Consider the following 22,528-nt stretch of genomic DNA (forward strand, 5'->3'; position numbering starts at 1 on the left):
GTTGTATCAGTTGTTTTCCCCCTTGGCCAGATGTACTTAAATTAAACATTTGGCAATAAAAGCTTTCCAGAGTGAGATTGTTCTACTGCAATAAAAGAGCAATTAATTGTAAGGCTTTTAGCACATGTTCAACAAGGCTACATTTAACAGGATGAATATTTACTGTGGATTGAAGTGCCTCTGTTTGTATGTCATCAAACATGGTTTGTTAAGTGCATCACTCTGATTGTAAAGAATCATTCAAAAGTAATGCACTAAAATGAAATAATACCACGAGTGGCAAGAGTAATTGTATATTTTTGGGTTGGTTGTGATTCCTTGTGAGAATTGGATCATCTTTGAACCATATGTTTTCCAGGCCGTTTTCTCACTACATTTTAAATTTCAACTTCATCAGCAGGATTTAATTTGCACACAAATGCCTTCAGGGCCTCAGATGTTTCAGCAGACATCTGAAACCCTCCTGCAAGATGGAGCAGGAGGGTTCTCGTTTTTCATAGAGAAAAAAAGAAATGAAAGGAAAAATATGCAAAGCATGCTGGTATTACCATAAAACAAACAAAAAAAAATCATGAAACTCTTTAATAAACTGTACTCTGTTCATGTATTGCTTTGATTTTGTTCCTTTTCTGCAAAGATCACCTTTGTGCTAAAACAATTGGAATTGCAATTGGTCTTTCATCATTTTCAAAAAAAAAAAAGGTATAATGACTAAACCATAAAAAACAAATTAAAACAGCCATGACCTAGTAACATCACTGGTTTTGCATTTAAAATAACAGAAAAGTCAGGGTTTCTTTAAAGAATCCATGTTTTTCATTTCTAATGGGATTCACTTACCTTTTAACAGTACTTTTCTGTCAAGGACAGCATACGTTATTTAAGAAATTATTCATATGAGGAACTGGAGTGACATCTACTGGATATATATGGTAGCTACAAACATAGTGTTAGATACAAATGTTAAAATGTAGGAGTTCTTACATTATTTTTCATAACATATTCAGTGTATCAGAAATGTTACAAACATTTAGACTTAGAGAAAGTGTAGCAGAAAAAAGATGTGTTGGCCAGTTGAACTGACTTTGTGTATTCATTAAAGTTTGAAATGATTTTCACTGATATTTAAATTGAAATGACTGTAAGTAAAAGCAAGACTTCCCTAACATCTCTCAACCCAGCCTTTCAAGTGTACAACATTATGTATTTGTCAGCTTTTTGTTGTAAATTGTTATTTTAAATCAAGATAATGAATCCTCCTGAAGATAAGTTTTTGTGGACACATCGCTGATGACATTAAGCAAATACATGTGTATTTGTGTTTCCCTTGTCTTTTCTCGTTTTTATGCAATGGGTACACAAAGAGTGCACCCAGAACATATTTACACTGCTTAACTTTTTCCACAATTTACCTTGTTACAACTTTATTTTAAATTGTATTCAATTAATCTCTTTCCTCAAACTTTTACCCACAAATCCCCCATCTGGACAATTTTGGGAAAAAAATAGATTTTGGCAAATTTATTAAAAAGAGAAAATTTTATTTAGCATTCAATTATTGATTCCTTAACCATGATTTCTAACTGTCACGAACAGAGGATTTTAAATGATTCTATGTTAACCTATTTTGTCAGTACTTCATAGATCAGTTACTACACTGTGTCAGGTCCAAGAACATATTTAAATGACTTGAGGACTGTGAGGTGTTCAAATAAGAATATATTATTGTTGCCTTAAATTAATTTCTTCGTAAACTATTGCTCATTGTTTCTCCATCATTCTTTATGCCAGATGAAAGTATCATTTAAAATGATTAACAAATAACAAAGAAAGACTCAAATTTACTTGGAAGTGACTTTGTGACATGTGTCATGTCATTATAGACTGGTTCACCAGTGCCAAAACCAATGTGAATTTAAGAAGGATATTGAATCCAAATTATTTCTGGTAAAGGATGAGGTTGACTTCCTGTTTTTGCTACTTAATCAAAACAGGAAGGGAAACAGGACACAATCCACAGTCTGTAGAGAGGTCCCACCACAATTCATTCTCCAGGCCTTTGCCAAGAACATAAGATGCTGCAGACAATGAGTGAGTCTGAACTCAACAGTGCCAGCTCTCTCTTGGTACTTGTCCTGAAAACTTTAAATAAACAATCCTACTCAGAAGGATTTCTCTATAAAACTAAACAGAGACCTTGCTAATAACAAGAAAAACTTAAATCAACAACTAGACAGCAATTTTGTATCCTTTTCAAAACCAACTGTTCCTCAAGTAATGCTCGCCTGAGGAGGCAAACCTGAGATTTTCAATGAAAATTATGAAATTGAGTGAATCATCCTTATCAAGTCATTAATGCTGTTTTGTTTTCAAACAGAAAAGCCATCCAACTACTTAATTTATTTTAGAGCTTTTGATTATGATATTCTTTTTAAATATTTTTAAAAATATTTCTCAAACCCCTTATACTTTCCCATTACCATCTTATAATCTTTGCCCTTCCCAGTCTGTCCACCTTCAGCTCACCAGCCCTCTCTTCATCCTGTTTGCAGGCTGCCGGGCATAGATAAGGTGTCTTGGCAAGGAGCTGGAATGCTGTCCTTCGCCTCACTGTGTGAGAATCCAGGAATCTTTGTTCACACTAAGTGGCTGGAACAATAGAAACGGCTAAAGCAGTTCGGATGGAAATCAAACAGACACATGAAGAGTAGAAAATTGAATCAAGTTCTATCACAGATTTATTGTCAGAAGTGAATGCCATGATTTCCCCTCTGATTTTATTGTATTTGAGGATGTTTGTTTAAAGTCTTTCCTTATGGGAAATTCTTAACCTTTAAATCACACTTTTTAGATGTTATTTTTTTCATATTTCGTTTTTACCTTTTGTGATTAATATATTTTTGGTTGTTTTTATCTACCGTGGAGGCATTTGCATTTACTATTGCATACATAATAACTTTCTCAAGGTAAGAAGTAAATACAAAACAATACTATTAAAATACAAAAAAAATTAGATGTGCATAAACAAAGATCAAAAATGTTGTGCAATTATTAAGATATTGTACAACTTTCTGTCAAACAGGATGCTCCTGATTTATTGATTAAAGCATGTAACATTTGAATTCTGCTTCAATCTGTCAATGTTCATGTAAACAAACTGTTTTTTGCAGATTAATATAAACATATATGTCCTCTTATTTTTCAAACATATGGGGAAATGGAATCTACCAAAAAGATTGGGACCATTTAAGCTCAGAATTTTGACTTTAAGACAAATTGGCATCTGGAAACAACCACCTTCAATGACATACATGTGAGTTATGCAGGAGGATAGGCAACTTTCTGGAGAAACATATTAGATTTAAGCTATGTTTTATATGCCCAAGAAGTTCCTGGAGATGCAATTTCATTAATGGATAAGCAGAAAAAGAGTAGAAAAAAGGGATAAAGTTATAAATGAGTGGTTAATTGTTTACCCTGTAGACATGGTGCAGTAAACAACCCCAAAGCATTTAATAGTACATTCAGTCATTCACCAATTCAGGCACACATTTACAGGTTAATACCGATAAGCTACTGGATTGTAGCCACAGCAGATCTGGGACAACTTGAAAGGAACAAGGCTGCTATTCATTGGAACCACTGGGCCCTCTGACCACCACCAGGTGACTCATTCATGCATGTTTGAGAAATTCTTGAATCACTTGTGGCAGCCATTCGAATGGTGCCTGCTCATACACTGTGCAGAGCTCCGGTTAGAGCTTCTGTCTCCAGCCAAGCTCCTGCCCCATAAACACGGCTCATCCACACAGGTTCACCAGACTAGAAGCAGCAGCAGTTAGCACACACCTGCTGGAACTGTGCTTCTGCAGAACTCTTAAACATCAAGTTGTGCAGGTTGTAAACTGCATCAATGCACAGCATGTTGTGATGATTTTTTTTTTCTCAGTGGCCCTTATCCTCTTGCATATGAATCTGATTACGCAGACCTGCATGTTAATCTGCTTTGTCAAATCCAATAATGCAAGTAAAAAACTAAATGGTAAATAAATCGTAAATAGCCTGTACTTGTAAAGCGGTTTATCAAAATACAGTTTGTTATTGTATCATACTTTAAAACTACTGCAAGGCATAAACAAAACATTGATTTTTATTAACTTTATTGTGGCATGGCTCAATATCAGTAAATGCCAAAGGCTAAATGATTTAGTTCAATATTAGTCACAAATAAACTCAACACTTTTCACAAACTCACAGTCCATTAAAATAACGTGTTATATTACAAAACATTAATTACATGATAATCTGATTGGTAAGGTGTGGAGTGTGGCATTGAGGGTGTCTGCATAACAAGGAAGATTACAGGTTACACTTATTCTGTCTATAACCTCTTACAGTAAAATTTACATTCTTAACCATCAACTCTGTTGTATACAGTTGCTCTCTGGTTGTGCATAATTAGTTTTACTTTTCAAAAGTGACAAAATTAAGCATGAAAAACATGCTTATTAGAGTGCACAGCTGGTCTAAAAATAGACCATAGAAATGTTTACCAACTATTAAAACAGCCTCCTTCTGCAAATAACAAAAATGGGGTGGAGGTGAACAAAATATTGTAATTTTTCTCTGCCGTGCAAAGTTCTACAATCATTTGTGTCTAAATTATTGGGATGAATGAAATCCCTTTTGTTGATCTTTTGGTATTTATGCAAATAAAATTTGCTGAAGCAATCAGTTAAGGACAGATGTGTGCTCAGTGGCTTGAGAAGAAAATGTGCCAGATTGATGATCACTGCTTTAGTGAATTATTTTTTTTTTTAAACAAAGTTTTTCCTATATATCTTAGTTGCTGTAGCTGTCACACATGGGTGGAACTATTAAAGAGAAATAATTGGAAAAAAAGAAAAAAACCCACATTATTTCCACATATATCACATAAGCAACTGTCTTTGTCTGCAGTTGCTTTTTAAATTAAATCATACCTTTGTCATTTAAAAAATGACATGACTTAATCGTCTGCATGAAGGGATTAAAAGCTGTAGATTCAGCCAAGAAGTAAACATCTCGGCTGAATCCTGAAGGCTTTTACTCAAAGTATATTTTAGTCTTAAAAAAACTTGTGGCCTATGGCTCACTTTGAGGGTTCTGAATGTGTTTTTAAAGGCCGTCCCTTTTCACATGTTGAGCGTCATAAATATGCTTCAAGTGATCTTCCCAGGTGACTCACTTATGTCGACCTGTTTTGTGTATTGGCAAAACGCACCCCAGTTCCATCTCAGAAACTGTCTTTCTTAGCCTTGTGCCAGACACAAAGACGATGACTGCTTGCCTATTGCTACAGCATGTGAGTGGGATTCTGCATGCAATGCCCATGTTCCTGCCTGGTATAGGAATTTCCCCCTAGCAAATGTGGCTCAGTAATGAGCCACAAATGTGCGCATGGATCCAGCACAACTTGCACATGGATGCAGAAGGCTGTTTGCGTGTCTCCTCAGTGCCTTCTGTCCCTTAACCAGTGGTGTATGACAAGGGGAATTCCACTGAGCTCTCCATTGTCTATGCTGATGCATCCATCACAGATTGGTCACTGCAACAGGAAGGGGAGCACATCAATGGCTTGCAGTTGAGGACTGGGTATTTGGCACAGTTCCCCTTTCTCCCAGGAGGGCAGGAAAGGAAGGTCCTAGTATGGTTTGACGACCCTTCGGTGGTGTTTCATATCAATCACCTGGGCAGGACCCAGTGGCTGACATAGTTACAGCTGAACTAGAAGCTTTTGATCAAGGCAGTTCACCACTTTGCCAGGAAGCCATGGCTGATTTTCTGTCTTTGGGTTAGAAAATTTGCAGATTGATAGATTTTTGTATCCCCCAGGAGGGCCATCAACTAACTATAGGATGTAATATTATTCTACCAGAAACCTCAGCATCTCTTTGGCAACAATAAATGTTGTGTTGTTGGAGGCTGTTTGTGCTACTGCCACCTGGACATCTCCTGAGATCTTTGTAACATTCTACAGAGAGAATGTGGCTGCTCCTCATCCTTTGAAGAGGATCTTGTTGCAGCACCCTTTTCCATCTCAGTGACGTGGGCACAGTTTTCATTTTCCTCCCTTTTCTAGTTTGATCCCTCAGGATTCTGTTGATATTCATCTTTCAGTGCTATGAGAAACCACTTCTGGTGGTCAGCAGGGAAGAAACAACAAATGTTATGATTGTAACTATGGTCCTATGAATCTCTGATGACTGCCAGAGCAATTGGTCTCTCAGTATCATTGTGTTTTCACAAAGAGATTAAGGGACTGAGATACTAGTGTCATGTGTTTAGACTCACTGGTATAACCAGTGAATGACTATTGATATAAAATACTGGACCTATGAATGTGCAAGAATGCTTTAAGCACCAGGTTTCAGAGAACCAAAGCTACAGTCATGACTTTCATTTTTTAAATACCTACAATATTTATTTTTCTTCTCAGGATAATTACATAGCCTCACAACCCTAATCTATCAATTAGGATTCAATAAATATAGATAAACCAGCCAAAGTTTCATTTGGCTGGTTTTGTCTTTAGTCATGCCAACCGTCTCAGGAAGACACTATCAACATAACTGTAAAATATTGGCATGCATGTCTTTGTGCAAGTCCAACAGTTAGGGTTGTATTACTGCTCAGCGATCAATCATGCATTATTTTCAAAGTAAACACCTTGCTTGCAATGGAACCAAAAATGTCTTTTTTATGTTCATTTGATCCTTTACTGCCTGTCTTTGAACTAGGTGGGAAACTGGAACACCTGCAGATCTAAAGCAGAACATGCAAACTTCACACAAGGAGGTTATTGTAGTTTTGAAATTAAAGCCCACAGCAGCTATTGATCAAACAGATAAAAAACAGAATACTTTAGTCCAGTTGAACGCACTCCAGAGGAAGGAATGGTCAGTCTGTGAATTTTCTTTTTTTTGCTGTTCAGCTTCTTTTCTATCAGAAGTTGACGAAACATAAAGAAGGGAAAAAAGGAAAAGTATGTGAGTGCTGCATTCCATGAACCGTACCAAGGAGGCAGTAAATCATAATCCCTGAGCAGAAACTAAATTCACCACACCTACCAAACCCCATTTAGGTCTAGAGGCCAGAGGTCCAACCTTTTACTATTTGTGAGCTCCCCCTTTTTTTCCCCTCTAATCCTTTTTTCTTTCAGGGCAAAAAAACGAAAGCCAAATAGACATGGATAATCCTCAGCGTCTTTCCGAAAAGGAAATTATTATATTTGAAGTTATGAAAGTGCATCCTGCAGCTAAGGTAATGCACAAAGTCTTTTAAGCCTTGTGTCTTGATCTAAGAAAAACACAAAGCAGGGACGGGTTGCCAGAAAGATTCCTGCACAGTGCTCCTATGGTTTTACTAGCACATCTGTTCTATATGTATTGTGATTTACAGCACAACACAAAGTTGTTTTTTTTTTTCAACTTAACGGTAAAGCAAAAGCAGTATAAAACTAGAAAGGTCCCTTTGGCTATAAATGGAGGAAATTGCTCTTATTTTTGTTTTGTTGGTGCTCCACTGGATACACTCTCTATCATACACTGTTTTTCTTTCTCTCTCAATAAATCTATAGTAAGCTAATAATTATAACTTAAAATCTCTTCATTGGCTTCCTGTTTATTTTCACATTAATTTAAAAAAATGACTGCTCCCTTTTAAAGTTTTAAATGGACTTATCTATATAAACTCCTTGATGTGCACACTTTTGAGAGCACTCCGATCAACTCATCAAAATGAAAACCCATAAAACATCAAACTGGAATAATGCCATTACCTTGTTGGTTATTTAAAAAAGTTCCTCCATACTTTTGTAAGCAAATATTTGTCAGGATGTAGCAGTATAAATAAGTTTGTATGTATAGCTTTGGACCTGTGTGTATTAGAGAAAATACAATATAAATTCAAGATTGTATTTTGATTTATTTTAAGCATTCTTCTTTAACATAAGAATGGCTAAAATAAGTCAATATTTGGTCAAAATTATTGTATAGACACTTATGATTTTCATATTTATGTTCATAATGGGTATATTTAAACTTCTGACTGGAACTTTATTTAACGTTTGTAGTAAAAATCTACTCATTCAAATATCCTTAATTTGTTTTGTGTCAGATTCAAATTAAGATGAAACTGAATGATATCTAAACTTTTCTGGCTCATGTTGCTCTACAAGAAAAAGCTTGTGGTTTATCCCAGTTAGGTATAAAGCATTGTTTCTTAGAACATATGCAAATTACATTTTCATAACAACATGCATTTTGCATCTTGATTAAATCAGAGGTGCCATGGGGAATTGGTTTGTGTAATATTTATGAGCTTGCAGGCTCTAATAGTAGCTTTATTTCAATGACAGGTTGAATTGTTTGCAAAGGTATTTAGTATTTAACTGCCTCTTGTCGGTGAGTCTTTGTGTTGTGTTTACTTGAGAAGAAAATATCTGTAACCGGTAGGAAGTTGGTAGATAGTTAAGCTTAGATTTCTATATTTTTAGCCTCTCCTCTATAACTTTTTAAAATTGCAATTCCTGCTATATCTTCATGGCATCTAGGCATTATGTATTCCTGCAGGTCCATGATTCCATGCTAGAGATGGGTTTCTGTGTGGGATGATTGATGGCCGCCTCCCTGCTGAGTTTACATAGCAATGGCTCACTTCTTCAAGGAACCCCAAGCTAATCACCTCATTTCCCTGTGGCGTAAAACCTGTCATTTGCAGTGGTAAAGTGCCACAAACCAAGAGAGGTCTAATTGTGCTTGTTTCAAAAAATCCAGCAGGTCTCCCACTCAAAATCATTGCTTCATCTTGTGCCTCTCTTTTGTGCCTACACCTTGCATATGTTATTCAAAGACAACAAATGTGAATATTAGCTAGAAGGTTTAAAAACTGTTGCAATGGTTTAACAGCATGTTAAATACAGACACATGTGCAAAGAGTTGTAAATTGGTTTAATTATCTCTCGACATGCTAAACACAATACATTGAGAATCTAATTTTTAGTAGAGCTCAACCTGACTGTGATTTTACAGCAGGACTTGAAAGTTGCTCTTCACAGACTGTTTAACCAATTTGACTGAGCTTGATCTACTTTGCAGACAAAAACTAGCAAAAAGTTTAGTCTTAAGATGTACAAAGCTACTGGGACATAACACAAAGACTGGTAGCCAAAAGTGCTGCGAAAAAATGTTTTGGAGACTAACGACAAATGGTCACATTTAATGTAAACCATGTACAATTTCCTCTTGCTTTAAAATGATAATCTTCTTTGTGTTGAATAAATAGAAAAAATACCTTTAAGTTGTTTTTGTTATGACAAAATGTGAAGAGGCTATTAACATTGTCACAATGGACACTTTGTATAACAAACTAGGGAACATGTGGTTGCTTTTGCTCTAAACCAATCTGTTTCATGTTGTGTTTTGTGATATGATGAAAATGTCAGTATCTCAAAAGAAGCAGACTAGGTTTAACTTAAAGGATATTAGAAAAATAAAAGGTCCTTGACTTTGTGGTGGTCCTGATATTGATACATTACTGTATGTAATTAGACCAATGAAACAAATAAGAGGTGAAATTTAAAGAACAGTTATGGTATCTAGTTTTCAGTGTGGTGATTACGTAGAGGCTCTGGGGCCCCTTTAAGGTTTCTCCTGCCTTGTGTTTTAAGCTCTCAAAGTAGAGCATCATTGTGAGAGCCATGCAAGCCGGTAGAGACTCAAAGACCCTGACAATTGGTTTTATACCAAGCCAGCTGTACTTTCCCAGCCTAACTCCTACAGCTGTGTATCCGCCTTCCAGCTATTTATTTTCTCTGTAGATCCATTCTACTTCCTGGCATGTCACACTGCTCAGGGCTGAGCTTAGGTCCCAGTCATCTCTGCTATTTCTCTTCCATTGACTCATGATGTTAATTTCTAGCATTAAGAGAGGAAAAAAGAAATGACCCTCTTTCTTACAACTCTTGTCTATTGTCTTTGTGTGACTGAATTTTCTACTGTACTTATGTCTCCCTGCAGACTAGATTTCCATTCCTTGGGTTGTTATAGTTAGACTGTGAAATCACGCCTTGCTCCACATACCCCTTTTCATACTCATATCCTTCACTCCACTTCCCAATCACAATCCTCTCCCTCCTCTGGTCATCTTACCGCCTCTTACTATTCGTAGCCAATCTTTAATATTTATGACCTCAAAGCTTGGATATTGTCAAGGAACCTGAAAAATAATGCAACTTGGATAAAGCTGAGAAGCTGCAGCAATGTGGTGTGTAATGGGGTGCTGCCCAGACTTTCCAAACCCCCATGCTGAAGTGATTGGGCCACAGGAACCTGAACCTGATGTGCTGACAAGGGCCCCCCAAACGCTTCCTGCCTCAAGATCCACCCATAACACTCGACACCACAACTCTGACACCAGGCTCACAGTGGCAACCGTTGGCTAATTTATATCTTCTGATCCAGCTTCAGAGGATGGAGTGGGGAAAGAAGAAGAAAAAAAATACCCTTCTGTTTCAATGTCTTTTCCTACTGTAAAAATGCCTATAGTTTCTGTCAAAAGAAGAGGACGAACAAATTCCAAACACTTCCATTATCCACAACTGGAGGAAATATGAGACAACAGTGACATTGCAAGAGGTTAACTGAGAATTTCAAGAGGCTTGCAGCAACACTGAAAAGTGCTGTAGTTGCTGAATAAAGCAGATGGCAATCTGCTGAATTCCCAACATGTCTCACAGATAGAGACCTACAAATTCAAATGGAAAAAATAATCCAGTTCAGCACGAATCTCCCAAACCCTTGCAGAAGAAGGGGATGTTGAAATCAAACTTTTATAAACTTTCCACAGAAAAACAATTCCAGGCATCATCAAAATAAGTCCATCTATAGAGAGAGGAACAAGGTCATGGAAGCATCATGTCAGTTCGATCCTTCTGAGGTTTTCTCAAAATCTCTACAGTTACAAACGGTTGTCAGATATGATGAAACATTTTGTAGCAACTGCTAAAAATCTAAAACCTAATATGGATTTCACTTTTTTAGTATCAAAGTAAGTCTAAGTTAATCTAATCCACAAAAAATGACTTCAATGGAGAAAAATAAACATTTTGGAACAGCTTCCCCAGAGGCCAGAACTAAATTGAAAGGAGAATCTTTTAAGAAATCTTGCCACGCAGAACATCAAATGCTGTTAAATCAAGAAATGGGGTACTGTTAGACATAAACTGACTACTCCATTTGACTCAAAAGGAGCTCCAACAAAGTATCCGCTTAAGCTTGTGCAGACTTATACAAGCATCAAACTTTTCTTTTCTTCTAACGCATAATGTTTTTTGGTTCAGTTGCTCAGGATATGCAGTGGATAAAATAAACAAGAAATAATAAAAATATATCTAAAAACATTAAATATATTTATAATACTTATACTGAAATAAAATGTACACTTGATGTGTCCAACAACCAATATAGTACACATATAAAGAAATCAAAGCAAAATAATCAAATAATTAGATAATATGAAGTGGAGTAGTACAGGTGACACGTATTGAACACATGAAGAAACAGATGTGCAAATAAGGCCAAGAAAGGAGTTGAAATCTTTCAAAAAAATCAACCGGACATATATTTGAAGGATGGATGAATGTAGATCTTTTCCAGGACATTTTTGATAATCTGAAGATAAAAGGAGTATGGATTTCCATGCATGCTAATCGTCTCAAGCAAGCAGGCCAGAAAAGCCTTGCTGGTGTTAGAGAAAGAGAAAAATAAACAATGGTCCAGTTTCAAACTGACTAGTTTTGTTCATACAGCTTGAACTTAAGCTTATTTTTCGAAATAAAACAGCATAATGAATTTTACATTATATGCGGGGGAGGGGGGGGATATCATTATGGTCCAGTTTTACATTACAACCTGGGCCAGGTTGTTTTATTAAATAGGACTCATTTTTAACAAATTTTACCCATTTTTTTTTTTTTAAAGAGAGTGTAAAATTATTTAAACTGTAAAATTAATTTGTTAAACAGGACATATTACAATAGCATATTAGGCTTTAATTCCCATGATCATGGACCAAATGTTGTCCTCATTTAGCTCTGTATTCGGATACATCACATATAGTGTCGAGTGTATTTAATTATTAATATAATCTTCATTGGAGAAAACTACTGCCCTCTTGTGTTTTAGGTTGTAGTGTGTTTCAGCTCTATCACACACACACTTGTATCTGTCATAAAGTAGTTACCCAAATTTGTGTGATGCACAACCAACTATTTATAAAAGATGTAATGGATATTATGCAAACCATGAAGCATTGTGACAAAATAATTCATGAATATTATTTAGTGTAAAATCAATGACATGCCAGTGGTTAGAATTAATATCTGATAAATCCCTTGTTATTTCTTATTAGTGCAGATCAGTTATAAACTTTCACCTTGAGACTCTTTCAGTTGGAGCTTTATCATGAATCCCACAAAAACATGTAGACTAAAATTTGGAGGACTAATTAGTTCTCGTCAAGGCTATATACACTCAACCACTTACCCTTTTCACTGTTATTTTTCTTTTCCTTTTTGTTCATTAACACTGCAGAGCCTTTTTTTTTTTTTTCTTGTAATATCATCTTGAAGTGTTTTGTGAGGTTTTTGTCACACAAGAGGAGCAATGGGTACTTGTAATTGTAGGGATTAGTTTGAACAAATAACTAAAATGTTGAAATTGTGGTCAAGATACAAAAAAAAAAAAAAAAGAACAAAAACACACAAACAAATCTCAGAATTGTTTAGATGAATATAACCCATCCTTAAGTTTGGGGACTCAATGGCTCTACAAAGCAGAATGAAACATCTACCTTCACCTGTCTGAATGTTTGTCATCTGGAAACGTTCTAGTTTATTGAGACTCCTGTCTGACCTCATCTGTTAGCCTGTCCATGTACACCATCATGCCAACTGTGCATGCTTACTGTGGCACCAGCTGATCAAATGTTTTTACTTTTATGAAAAAAAACAACACGAGAAATACAGAGTAATATTAATTGCCCTCACTATTCTCTAGTGAAAATTATTAATACAACTTCTGTTTTCATCATTAAATTTTAGTGCATGAAATTGCCCTTCTTACTCACTCATTCACTTTGAAATCAAAGGCAAAATATATATTTTTTTTAGTTCTTGCTTTATTTGCTTCAAACACCAACAGCAGCTGACAGCTAAAGTGCACACAGCACAAAATCTATTCACACATCAAAAGATAGTTGTTTGTATTCTACATTAAATATATAAGCACAAAACAGCAGAAACTGAAATGGTTGATTCCCTGAACATTTAAACACAACAAAATGTCTTCACACGTGTCTTTTATAAATTTGATGACATCAGTCATATTTAGTTGTAGAAGAGTATCATAGCTTTCTTTAGCTATACTGGTTAGTTAATTTATAGCCATTCATTTTCATGATCATATTTTTGAGAGATAGAGAGACAAAGAGAGAGAGAGAGAGAGAGAGAGAGAGAGAGAGAGAGAGAGAGAGAGAGAGAGAGAGAGAGAGAGAGAGAGAGAGAGAGAGAGAGAGAGAGAGAGAGAATGCTATTTGTAACTCTCTTCTTCAGCAAAATCGGTACATTTTCTTATGCAGAAGTGAAACCCACTCCATTTAACAAGGGAGGCACACTGAATACTCCAGGGGCCACAAGTATAATCAAAGCACTGCAAGAGCCAGCAAGGAATACCAACTCTAGTTAAGAACAAAGGAAATGGAAATCAATAGCGGGATATGTAGATTTTTTTGACAGCTCGACATACAAATGGTCTTTTGGGAGTTAGTCTTCTTTTGCCTGTGCCAGGTTAAAATAACAACTGAGATAGAAAAAAAATCTAAAAATGCAACGCATGGTTACGAAAGGGCACAGCATTACACCTACTTATTTTTGTGTGAAGGTGTTCCAAAACAATCAATAAGAAATGTGCTGCATTACAAGCGAGGCTAAAGCGCCCAAGGCATGGTCATATCTTTAAGTGCACACTAACAACCTAAGAAATTCATTTAAAGCCAAATACTGCATTATTTAAAAGCTCCACTTCATGTTTTATGCACAGTTGTATTTATCAGTTTGACGACACTTGAGTAGCTTGAGGAAAGTCTCCATCTTATGGGCATCTTTCTTGAAGCAACTGAGCAGGGTATAGTCCCTCATAACAGATTCCAGCACCTCCGGCTGCACATCATTCTGGACTACACCTTGTTCACCGTAACCTGTGGCCAGTGTGTTCTCATCCAGCATCTGAGGCATGTTAGAAAACATGTCAAAGCATGCAGAAAAATACACAAGACATTAAATGTAGAGCAATTGCAGCGGTATTTATATATATTGAACAAATATTACAATTAAAAGTTCTATGTGGTAGAGTTTATGTGATTGACCAACATGAGGTTGCGCATAATTGTGAAATGGAAAGTATACATAAATTATTCTTGAAAGTATTCTAAATGAAATTCAGGTTTGAATTCAGCGCCTCTGAATCAGTCATTTATAAAAGTATATTTTAATTGTCTGGAACGTGAGGTTATGTCTGTAACATGTTTGCACGTCTGACCCTAAAGCATTTGCCCATTTTTATGTGTAACATGCTCTCTGCTTAATCAGATTAAACAGAGAGCACATGAAAAAATATTTTCAAGATTCTTAGTTCTAACACATAAATATGTTTGGATTAAATTATTTTATTGTTGGCTAAATATTTTGGGCTATTTTGGTGTTGTAAGGTGAATCTTTGTCTGTTGCAGCTTCTATCAGGTTTTCTTCTATATTTTCCTTGAAGGTTGCCCATCAACTCTGGTCAGCTTTTAAAAGAAAATTGCTGCCACCACAACCTTTCACAAAGGGAATTATGTGATTAGAGTGGTGTTTTCTGTTTCTTATCCACTACACATCTTGTTTTGCGCTTGACATGTGTGTCTTTGAATAATTATTCCTTTCCTGTGAGTTAATGTGTCTTTTTCAGTTATATGCACTGGTCAGTTCTTTGTGAAATCTTCAAAGCATAGAATACTTTTCTATTATTTCAGCAACTTGATTTTTTTTTCCATAACTTCATCTGACCAGTTTGGTGTGTTTTTTTTTTTTATTTCAATGATGGCGTTTCCTTAGTAATGTTCTCTAACAAAACTCTAAGCTCTTTACTGAATAGTTTTATTTTCAGTTGAACGTCTGAAGGTAATTGGTGACATAAGACTTAAATGTTGGCTATCAGAGTAAATACGGTTATAAAAATCTTTGCCACTCATTTGAGATGTTTACAGTTTTACTTGGAAAAAACTTTCTTTCATGTTGCCTGACTTTCTGTCAATCTATCACTTTAAACCCCACTAAAATGTATAAGGAAACTGTTGTAATTTACCAAAATGTTAAAAAATTCAAGGGATATAAACACTTGTGTAAGGCTCTGTAAACATCTTTGTTTCACTGTGTGAGTTGTTTAGCGTAAAATAACAGAATGTAAAAAATAGCCCACCTTTTTAATGAGAACCACAACTCCTTGCTCCAGGCTACTAAGTTTCTCAGACACCCACTTTGTCTTGTTGAGCAGCATGTCAGGGGCGTGATCGTAGCGTTCCATTGTCATCTGTAGGTAGACCAAAGGCTCAATCCAAGACTGGACGAGCATCAGCACGGAATGAAGCAGCCATTTGTCCTGCAAGAGCAAATAACTCAGATAAACACCAAATAAGGACCATAAACTCGTCCATAGCCATTATTTAATGTAAATATTAAGAATAGTACATATGACAAAAAACAGATTTTGTTGACTATTGATAATTTTTCCTCCCCCTGTTTGGTAGCATTATCATTTTTAACAATTTCAAACCTGTGATTTTTTTTGTGCCAAATGTGCTTGACCATAAAACCAGCATCAGTTCCACCAGATGGACATTTTGTACCTGCTACTACGACCAATGATTTAATTTGTTTCTCATCCACTGTAAGAAAATGCGGGGGGGGGGCTAATCAAAACTATTTTGGTTTTATCAGGTATCAGTCACAGTTCATATATAGAGCACATTTACAACAACCTCAGCTGACCAAAGTGCTTCAAAACAATCATAACATCAAAGGCAGATAAATGATAAAACAAGAAATAAACCTGACCATCATAATTTTACACATTTATTAATAACTGGCATAAACAAAAATTACAATCACTAGAAATATGCCTTTAGAAAACAAAATAGTATGAAATTGTAACTAATTTGTGATTGTATTTTTTTCTGTCGATTGTTGGCATTCTGAGGAGGTAATTCAGCCATTCAGGACACTGGCCCTTGAGGACCGAATTTGAGTACCCCTAATTTAATCAATAAATGTTGCTTAAGATAATCTGCCCTAAACATAACTGTACAAGCTGGAAAATGACATTTGCAAATCACCTTTTACAGACCTTTTGTTGACTCAGTTTTGGTTCAGTTTTATTTCCACCCTACTGACTAAGCTGACCTTTTTTCTTTTTTTCTAAAAGGTCATGCTCTGTTGGATTGAAGACAAAATGTTTTTCAGCATACTGACATACCAGCTTCTCAAGGCTTTTATGCATTATATATTATTATTTCGCAGTAGACCATGGCATACTTCAGGCTGCAAATTATAAATTTTACCCACATTTTTCTTACACTCAGAATTGGCTTTTACACATTACAACATCAGCTGCTGATGGCCTCATAGTTCTGTGAATGGCAGGAGGAGTTCATGCAAACTCAAATACATTGGCACAGTGTGCTGTATATGGACCACAAAGAACCAATAACTCTCCTCAAATCTTCAGATGACTTGCACAGTCTGTTAGTCTACCTATGGAGAAACTGCTTTATGCACCTCTCAATTATGTTGTACCTTACACATACAGAAAACTCTTATTCTTGACTGATTGAAATCAAGAATTTCACAAAGGATAGTTCAAAGCATAGAATCATTTGGTAAGTGATAACTACTGTATATGCTTACAGATATTTGCTGGACTTCACTTTTGGAACTGGGGATGGGCAGGGCTTTGGTGATGCATGAATAGGCAGCCTGATTACTCTGCAGCCTAAAAGGAAATGGGATGAACAACTCCTCCTGCAAAAGAATGACAAGCAACAAGAAGAAATGTTTAGATTAGTTAAGCACTGAACGTCAGTTTGCAGTATGGCAGTGACTTGATTTTGTCAGCTTTGTTAACTTCTACTACTGAATATGACTGCGTACAATAAAAAGGAGCAACAATTTCACTGACTTTCCTACCTGATCTGAAATAAATAAAAGACACACTACTAAAACAGTGACAAAAGTTTGATCTCGCTTTACCATGGGAGACACAGCGTATCCACATTTTGTCCTTCGGCATGGGCTCATCTGCAGACTCCACGCAGCATATTCCTTGTAACAAGCCATGAGTCATTTCATTTCAAAGGGCCATTCTGATTCTCTAGTCACAAACTGAAGGGGATTCAACAAGGTGCAAAAACCTGAGCTTTCAGTGTTGCCGTATATCATTATCACATTCACATGACCCCGCTGTGGGCTTGCTTCTTCAATAAAACATCTTCGCCTCAGACGGGAGGAGGAAGATTACTTTGAAGCTCCCGAAGTGAGGCGCTGATCATGTCAAAATCAAAAGCAAATAGCAGTGTGCATCTATCGGAGAGAGCCACATGCTTCTGGTCTGGCATAATGTTTGAAAAAGTTCTACAAAAATGTAATTTCTATATTTTGGGAAGTGATAGTTTGGTTTAAAGGCTGTTGCTAGACCTTATCTTGTTAGCCAAGAGATGTCTCATATTTCACGTGGCAGAATATTTTTCTATAAAATTACTTGACTTTTTTTTCAATAACTTCCATATGGTTTGATGATTAAATCCTTAAAGCTAAAAACACAGAAGTAATAATGACTGCACAGGGAGATAATATCACATGATGACATTTTGTGTCTTGCCAGGGGTCTTTTGAAGAGTATCTAGACACAATGAGACGACTCATCACAAAAACTGGTTTTATCTTTTAAAAAGTGCAAAAATGTGCAATGACTTATTTTATAATAATATCAGTATTGACTCACAAACAAAGAGGACAGTTCTTCTGAGACACGGTAGATGAGTTCAGCATGATGAATGACTCGGTCCAGAAGCTTCTCCTGGGAGATGGAGGTGCAGCGGCTCAGGTTGCCCTGATCGTCTCTACAGTCTAGTGGGATGCTTGCAGCAAGATGTTGGGGCCACAGTAACAGGGCCCATAAACCCCACTGAACGACTGAAGTTGTAGTCATACATGCAAAGAGTTTGTTCAAAAAACAAACATTATTGTACAAATATAGACACCCAGGTGTCTTTTAATTGTTGCCATTGCTCATAAATTCATACTATTAAAATCTCAGAACTAATTTTGATACATTACCTGTCTTCTGCATCTTGTCTGTGTTCTTCAGGTTTCATTGCTGTAGCTTTGTGCTGGCAACTTTATAAAGCTTAAGCAGCCCATGAATAAAGGAAAAAGGTCTTGCGTAGGTTCTTGTAAAAAGATACTGCTCTCCACACACTAATGTAGTTCTTTTCTAATACATAATTACAAGGGTAGGACCGCAGCTGTTTGTGTGGCCAAAATATATTTAAGTTTAAGGTTTTTTTTCTTTCTTATCACACCACATCTGAAAATATATTATTTCTGTTGCTACATAAAAAAAAAATAAATAAATAAAATAACATTCAGCATCTCTATGCTACTTTACGTTAATCTAGTAAGTAAAAGCTCAAAATTAAATTTATTTTCACTAAGGTAAACATGCATGTCAAAATGGCTGCTGCAAAGAAGAAACTTTTTTGCACTAGTTCCGTTCAGACAACCAACTGTCCAACTGCTGTTCTGAAAAACTCATGGTTGTGTGACAGAAACTGTAACCAGAAACTATGGTTTACCAGTTGTAATAACTGTGTTCAACTGCCTCAGGAGAAAGCAAATATAGGATACTAATCAAAGCCTTTTCAAACAGCGCCAGTCTAGGTAGTCATACAGAGATGAAGCATGTGCTTCATTTTAGGGTTTCTTCCATTGCCTGCAACATTTGACTGAACTGGAAATGTCCTTTTATTCTTTAATATACCCATGTTATGATAGTAATTACATGAAAGTATTATGGAGATTGAGTTGGAACCGAAAACGGGAGTACAAAAGAAATCCAGTGCTTATATGAACAAAAGTAAATGACCAAAGGTTTATTTATTTTTCAACCACTGCATGAACTGAAATTCTGTTAACAAAAATAAATAAATGTACGATTTTGCTAAAATAAAATAAAACAAAACTGAAACTTGGAAAAAAAATGTATAAATATATATATATATATATATATATATATATATATATATATATATATATTTCTTCATTGTAAACTGATTTCACTGGGCTTCGTAACATGAGAACAGTAATAAAAAACATTAAGCTGGATGAGCAATCGTAAACAGATTGCAGATTAGATTTTAAAAACTTAATTCTTTCAGGCAAATCTTTGCCCAGATAAATACATCTCACATGGACATTAATATGACAAAGAACAGTCAGACCCAACATTTAAGCTGCAAATTATGTGTAATTGGAGTTGAACAAATTGTAAAGCACAGTGTGGCCAGTAAGTTTAAATAATCATTGCATTTTTAATTAGAGAGTAATCTATTACTCTCTAATAAATTATATAAATAATAAATACTCTCTAATTATTATTAGAGTAATAATATTTTAATTTTTACACCCTTGATAAATAATGTCTAAAATAAATCCTTCAAACCTCACATAATTTTTTTTTTCATGTCCATGATGACTGTATGTAAACATCTGACCAGACTTACTTATCTTTACTAACTACCATGGCCATGTCACCAAGTCCAAATAACAGACAATTTAATTTTAAAGTGCACCTAATCAAGAGAGATTTCCTTGAACCTTCATCTGCATCAATAAGTAATGGACAGCTCTTAAGATACTTCAATGTTTTTTTTTTTCCTTCAGCAAAGAGACAGAGCATTATGATTCATCCTTTGAGGGGTGTTCAGTTACTGAACTTAACACCAAAGAGGTAGCTGCTATTTAAGAAACATGGAGGCTCCTTTCACATCTGCCAGCATATTATATGAATCATTTCCCTCCTTGTCACCTTTCTTTTACCCCTTCACTTTTTCCACTGACAAAGCTTTCCTCCAGAGTGCCATATTTATTCTCACCTTTAAAAATGGAAAACAACACACATCTCATTATCATTTATGAACTACCTGTGTTACATCTACTTAAAACCACAGGAAATCTTAGAGTTTAATTTAGAAAGCAGGTTGACTAATGTGAATAAATCTAAGTCACATTTCAAACTTTAATCAAATTTGGCTATTGGCTAAAATGTATTTGTAGCTTTGGTCAAACAGAACCTCATTTATTTTCACCTTATTAGTTTATTGGAATCAATGAAACCACAAATCAGTTATTTGCTATAAAAGAATTGCTTGAATAATCAGAGTTTTCAGCGACCACCTGTAACATCCTCTGGGACGTTCTCAGAGGCAGCCTGTTTAACCCAGAGCACTCACTGCTGCTACTTACTGGCCAGAGGTTTATTCATCGATCAATCATGAATAAAGGCAAAAATAAAGTCCTAATGCCTCTTGTGTTTACATTACTGGAAAGCTGTCTGTGTCAAGGAGAGCTACCCAGTAGAGATGGGTCGGGCGTGAATGTTTTGGTTCTTAGATATGGCTCTTTTAAGTGTACTTTGGAAAATGTAAATGTTTGCTGTCTCATTTATACTATTTTCATTCCCACAGGTGAGGCTTAAATTAGATGAATAGCCAACAGCCAACCTGCCAAACAATCTTTTTATTATTATTATTATTTTAAAGAAAACGTTCAGAGAAAAACATATTGCAGTTCCTTATATGTCAATCCTATAACACCTTTTTTGTTTCTTTCATTTGTTTGCACCATGCATGTTCACCAGAGGTTGGAGCTGTATTTCTATTTTGGACCCTTATCTAATTTCATAGGCAATTTCTGGGCTGCAGAACACAAAGTGAAAATTGCATTCACCAATGTGCAAAGATCTGCATAATAAAAAGACATGAAAAGTAAAAAAAAAAAAAAAAACTGTTAGATTATATATCAACAGCAAACCTTTGTTCCTATTTGCAAAAACATTTGCCTTTGCAATATTATGTCTGGCACCTGCAGTTTGTAGCGTATCATCCTATTTTCTAAGCAGTCTATCTGGGGAAAGGTAAAAATAAGGATATCAACTTCAGACAACAGTAAGATGCTCTCTTCAGAGCGACAATTTACTTACAAGGTCTGATTGCATGCCCTGCAGCATGGCCTTCATCGGATTCAGAAGGAGTCCTTGGCATTGGATTCAGCAGGAGTTTCAGGCTCTGGCGATTGGTTTGGCTTATTGTGGCCTGCCTTAGAGATGTTGAGACATTGCCAAATGTCCCGTATAAGCTGTGATGTCCAGTGTTCCTGAATGGGCCGCGCTATTTCCCATATTAACTATTTATCTATCTTGATTTGATGTTGTCAACATTATCAATTGTCTTCTCAATAAAAATCTAAAATAACGGGCATAGCTAACTTTATTATATCTGATCAATACAGTTTTAGCAGCAACAATATAAGAGAATGTTACTTTTTGTTGTAAAGGTAATTAAATAATGTTATACATTTTTTTTATTTTACAGTTATTCAAGGCTATTATAACAAAAAAAATCACGCTAAATATGGGTCAGAGCATTGAAAGATGAATGGTTCATCTTTCAACCAGTGTCTTTAGACAATCGCACATTCACATCTTCATTCAAACACAATAACGTAAAGCATAATTTTGTTATTCAACTTTGGCTTCACATGTAGACAAGATAATTACTCTAATCCACTAAGGACAGCCCATGCATGACCTCACAATTGGCAACAATGGTTTTGCGGATAAGGACCACATGGCCCAAGATTTACTGGAGCTATAATTTACATTGTTTTATTGTCTGAATAAAACAATGTGAATTGTTTGAAATAGATGTTTCATACGGGGAAGAGCCTAGATTGATTAAATGATCATTGCTTTATGATTGTCAAATTTGTATTTATAATGTACTGAGCAAATTGTCTGTAAACATAGTGGAAAAGTGCATTAAGGGCAAAGGAAGAAAGTGATACATTTAAATGGCACTCCGGCTCATGTTCACAAATGTGTAAAAGGAAAAAATATTTAAATCAGTACTGACAACACTATATATTTTTCACATGAAATGTCTCTTTTCATGATCTCGGCTCATTTTAGCTTTCATGTTTGGAATTCATTATATTTAGTTCCAGGGCAACTATAGCAAAGTTCAAAATCGTACTGATGGTTACACAGAAGTTATAAAAGATGTTGAAATGAGTTTTGACAATTTTCCTTTAAATAACTTTTCCTCTACATTACAGGCTTTT

At 35.6% G+C, this 22,528-nt stretch overlaps 1 protein-coding gene across 2 annotated transcripts; it reads right to left on the reverse strand.

Annotated features, from left to right (window-relative positions):
• Positions 1-13,217: 13,217 nt before the first annotated feature.
• LOC102233429 (somatolactin-like) lies at positions 13,218-18,499 on the reverse strand. Of its 2 annotated transcripts, XM_023350959.1 has the most exons (5): positions 18,467-18,499; positions 18,132-18,322; positions 17,039-17,152; positions 15,555-15,734; positions 13,218-14,323 (listed from the first exon to the last, which is right to left on the reverse strand). In XM_023350959.1, the coding sequence occupies exons 1-5, from the start codon at positions 18,477-18,479 to the stop codon at positions 14,129-14,131; spliced, it is 693 nt and encodes a 230-aa protein (XP_023206727.1). In that variant the 5' UTR covers positions 18,480-18,499; the 3' UTR covers positions 13,218-14,128. The 2 variants fall into 2 exon arrangements, with proteins under 2 accessions (XP_023206727.1, XP_005808954.1); XM_005808897.2 differs by lacking the exon at positions 18,467-18,499 and having other exon boundaries at positions 18,132-18,338.
• Positions 18,500-22,528: the final 4,029 nt, after the last annotated feature.

This window comes from Xiphophorus maculatus, chromosome 18 (genome assembly GCF_002775205.1).
Source record: "Xiphophorus maculatus strain JP 163 A chromosome 18, X_maculatus-5.0-male, whole genome shotgun sequence".
In the NCBI taxonomy this organism is placed as follows: Eukaryota; Metazoa; Chordata; class Actinopteri; order Cyprinodontiformes; family Poeciliidae; genus Xiphophorus; species Xiphophorus maculatus.

Bases quoted from the DNA above. Each gene is read 5' to 3' on its own strand.
- LOC102233429 (XM_005808897.2), bottom strand. From the start codon at position 18,338: ATGACTACAACTTCAGTCGTTCAGTGGGGTTTATGGGCCCTGTTACTG. The intron at 15,735-17,038 runs GTAAGCATATAC...TTGCTCTTGCAG, and splicing joins GTGAAGTCCAGCAAATATCT to GACAAATGGCTGCTTCATTC. The intron at 14,324-15,554 runs GTGGGCTATTTT...AACATGCCTCAG, and splicing joins TTGTGGTTCTCATTAAAAAG to ATGCTGGATGAGAACACACT.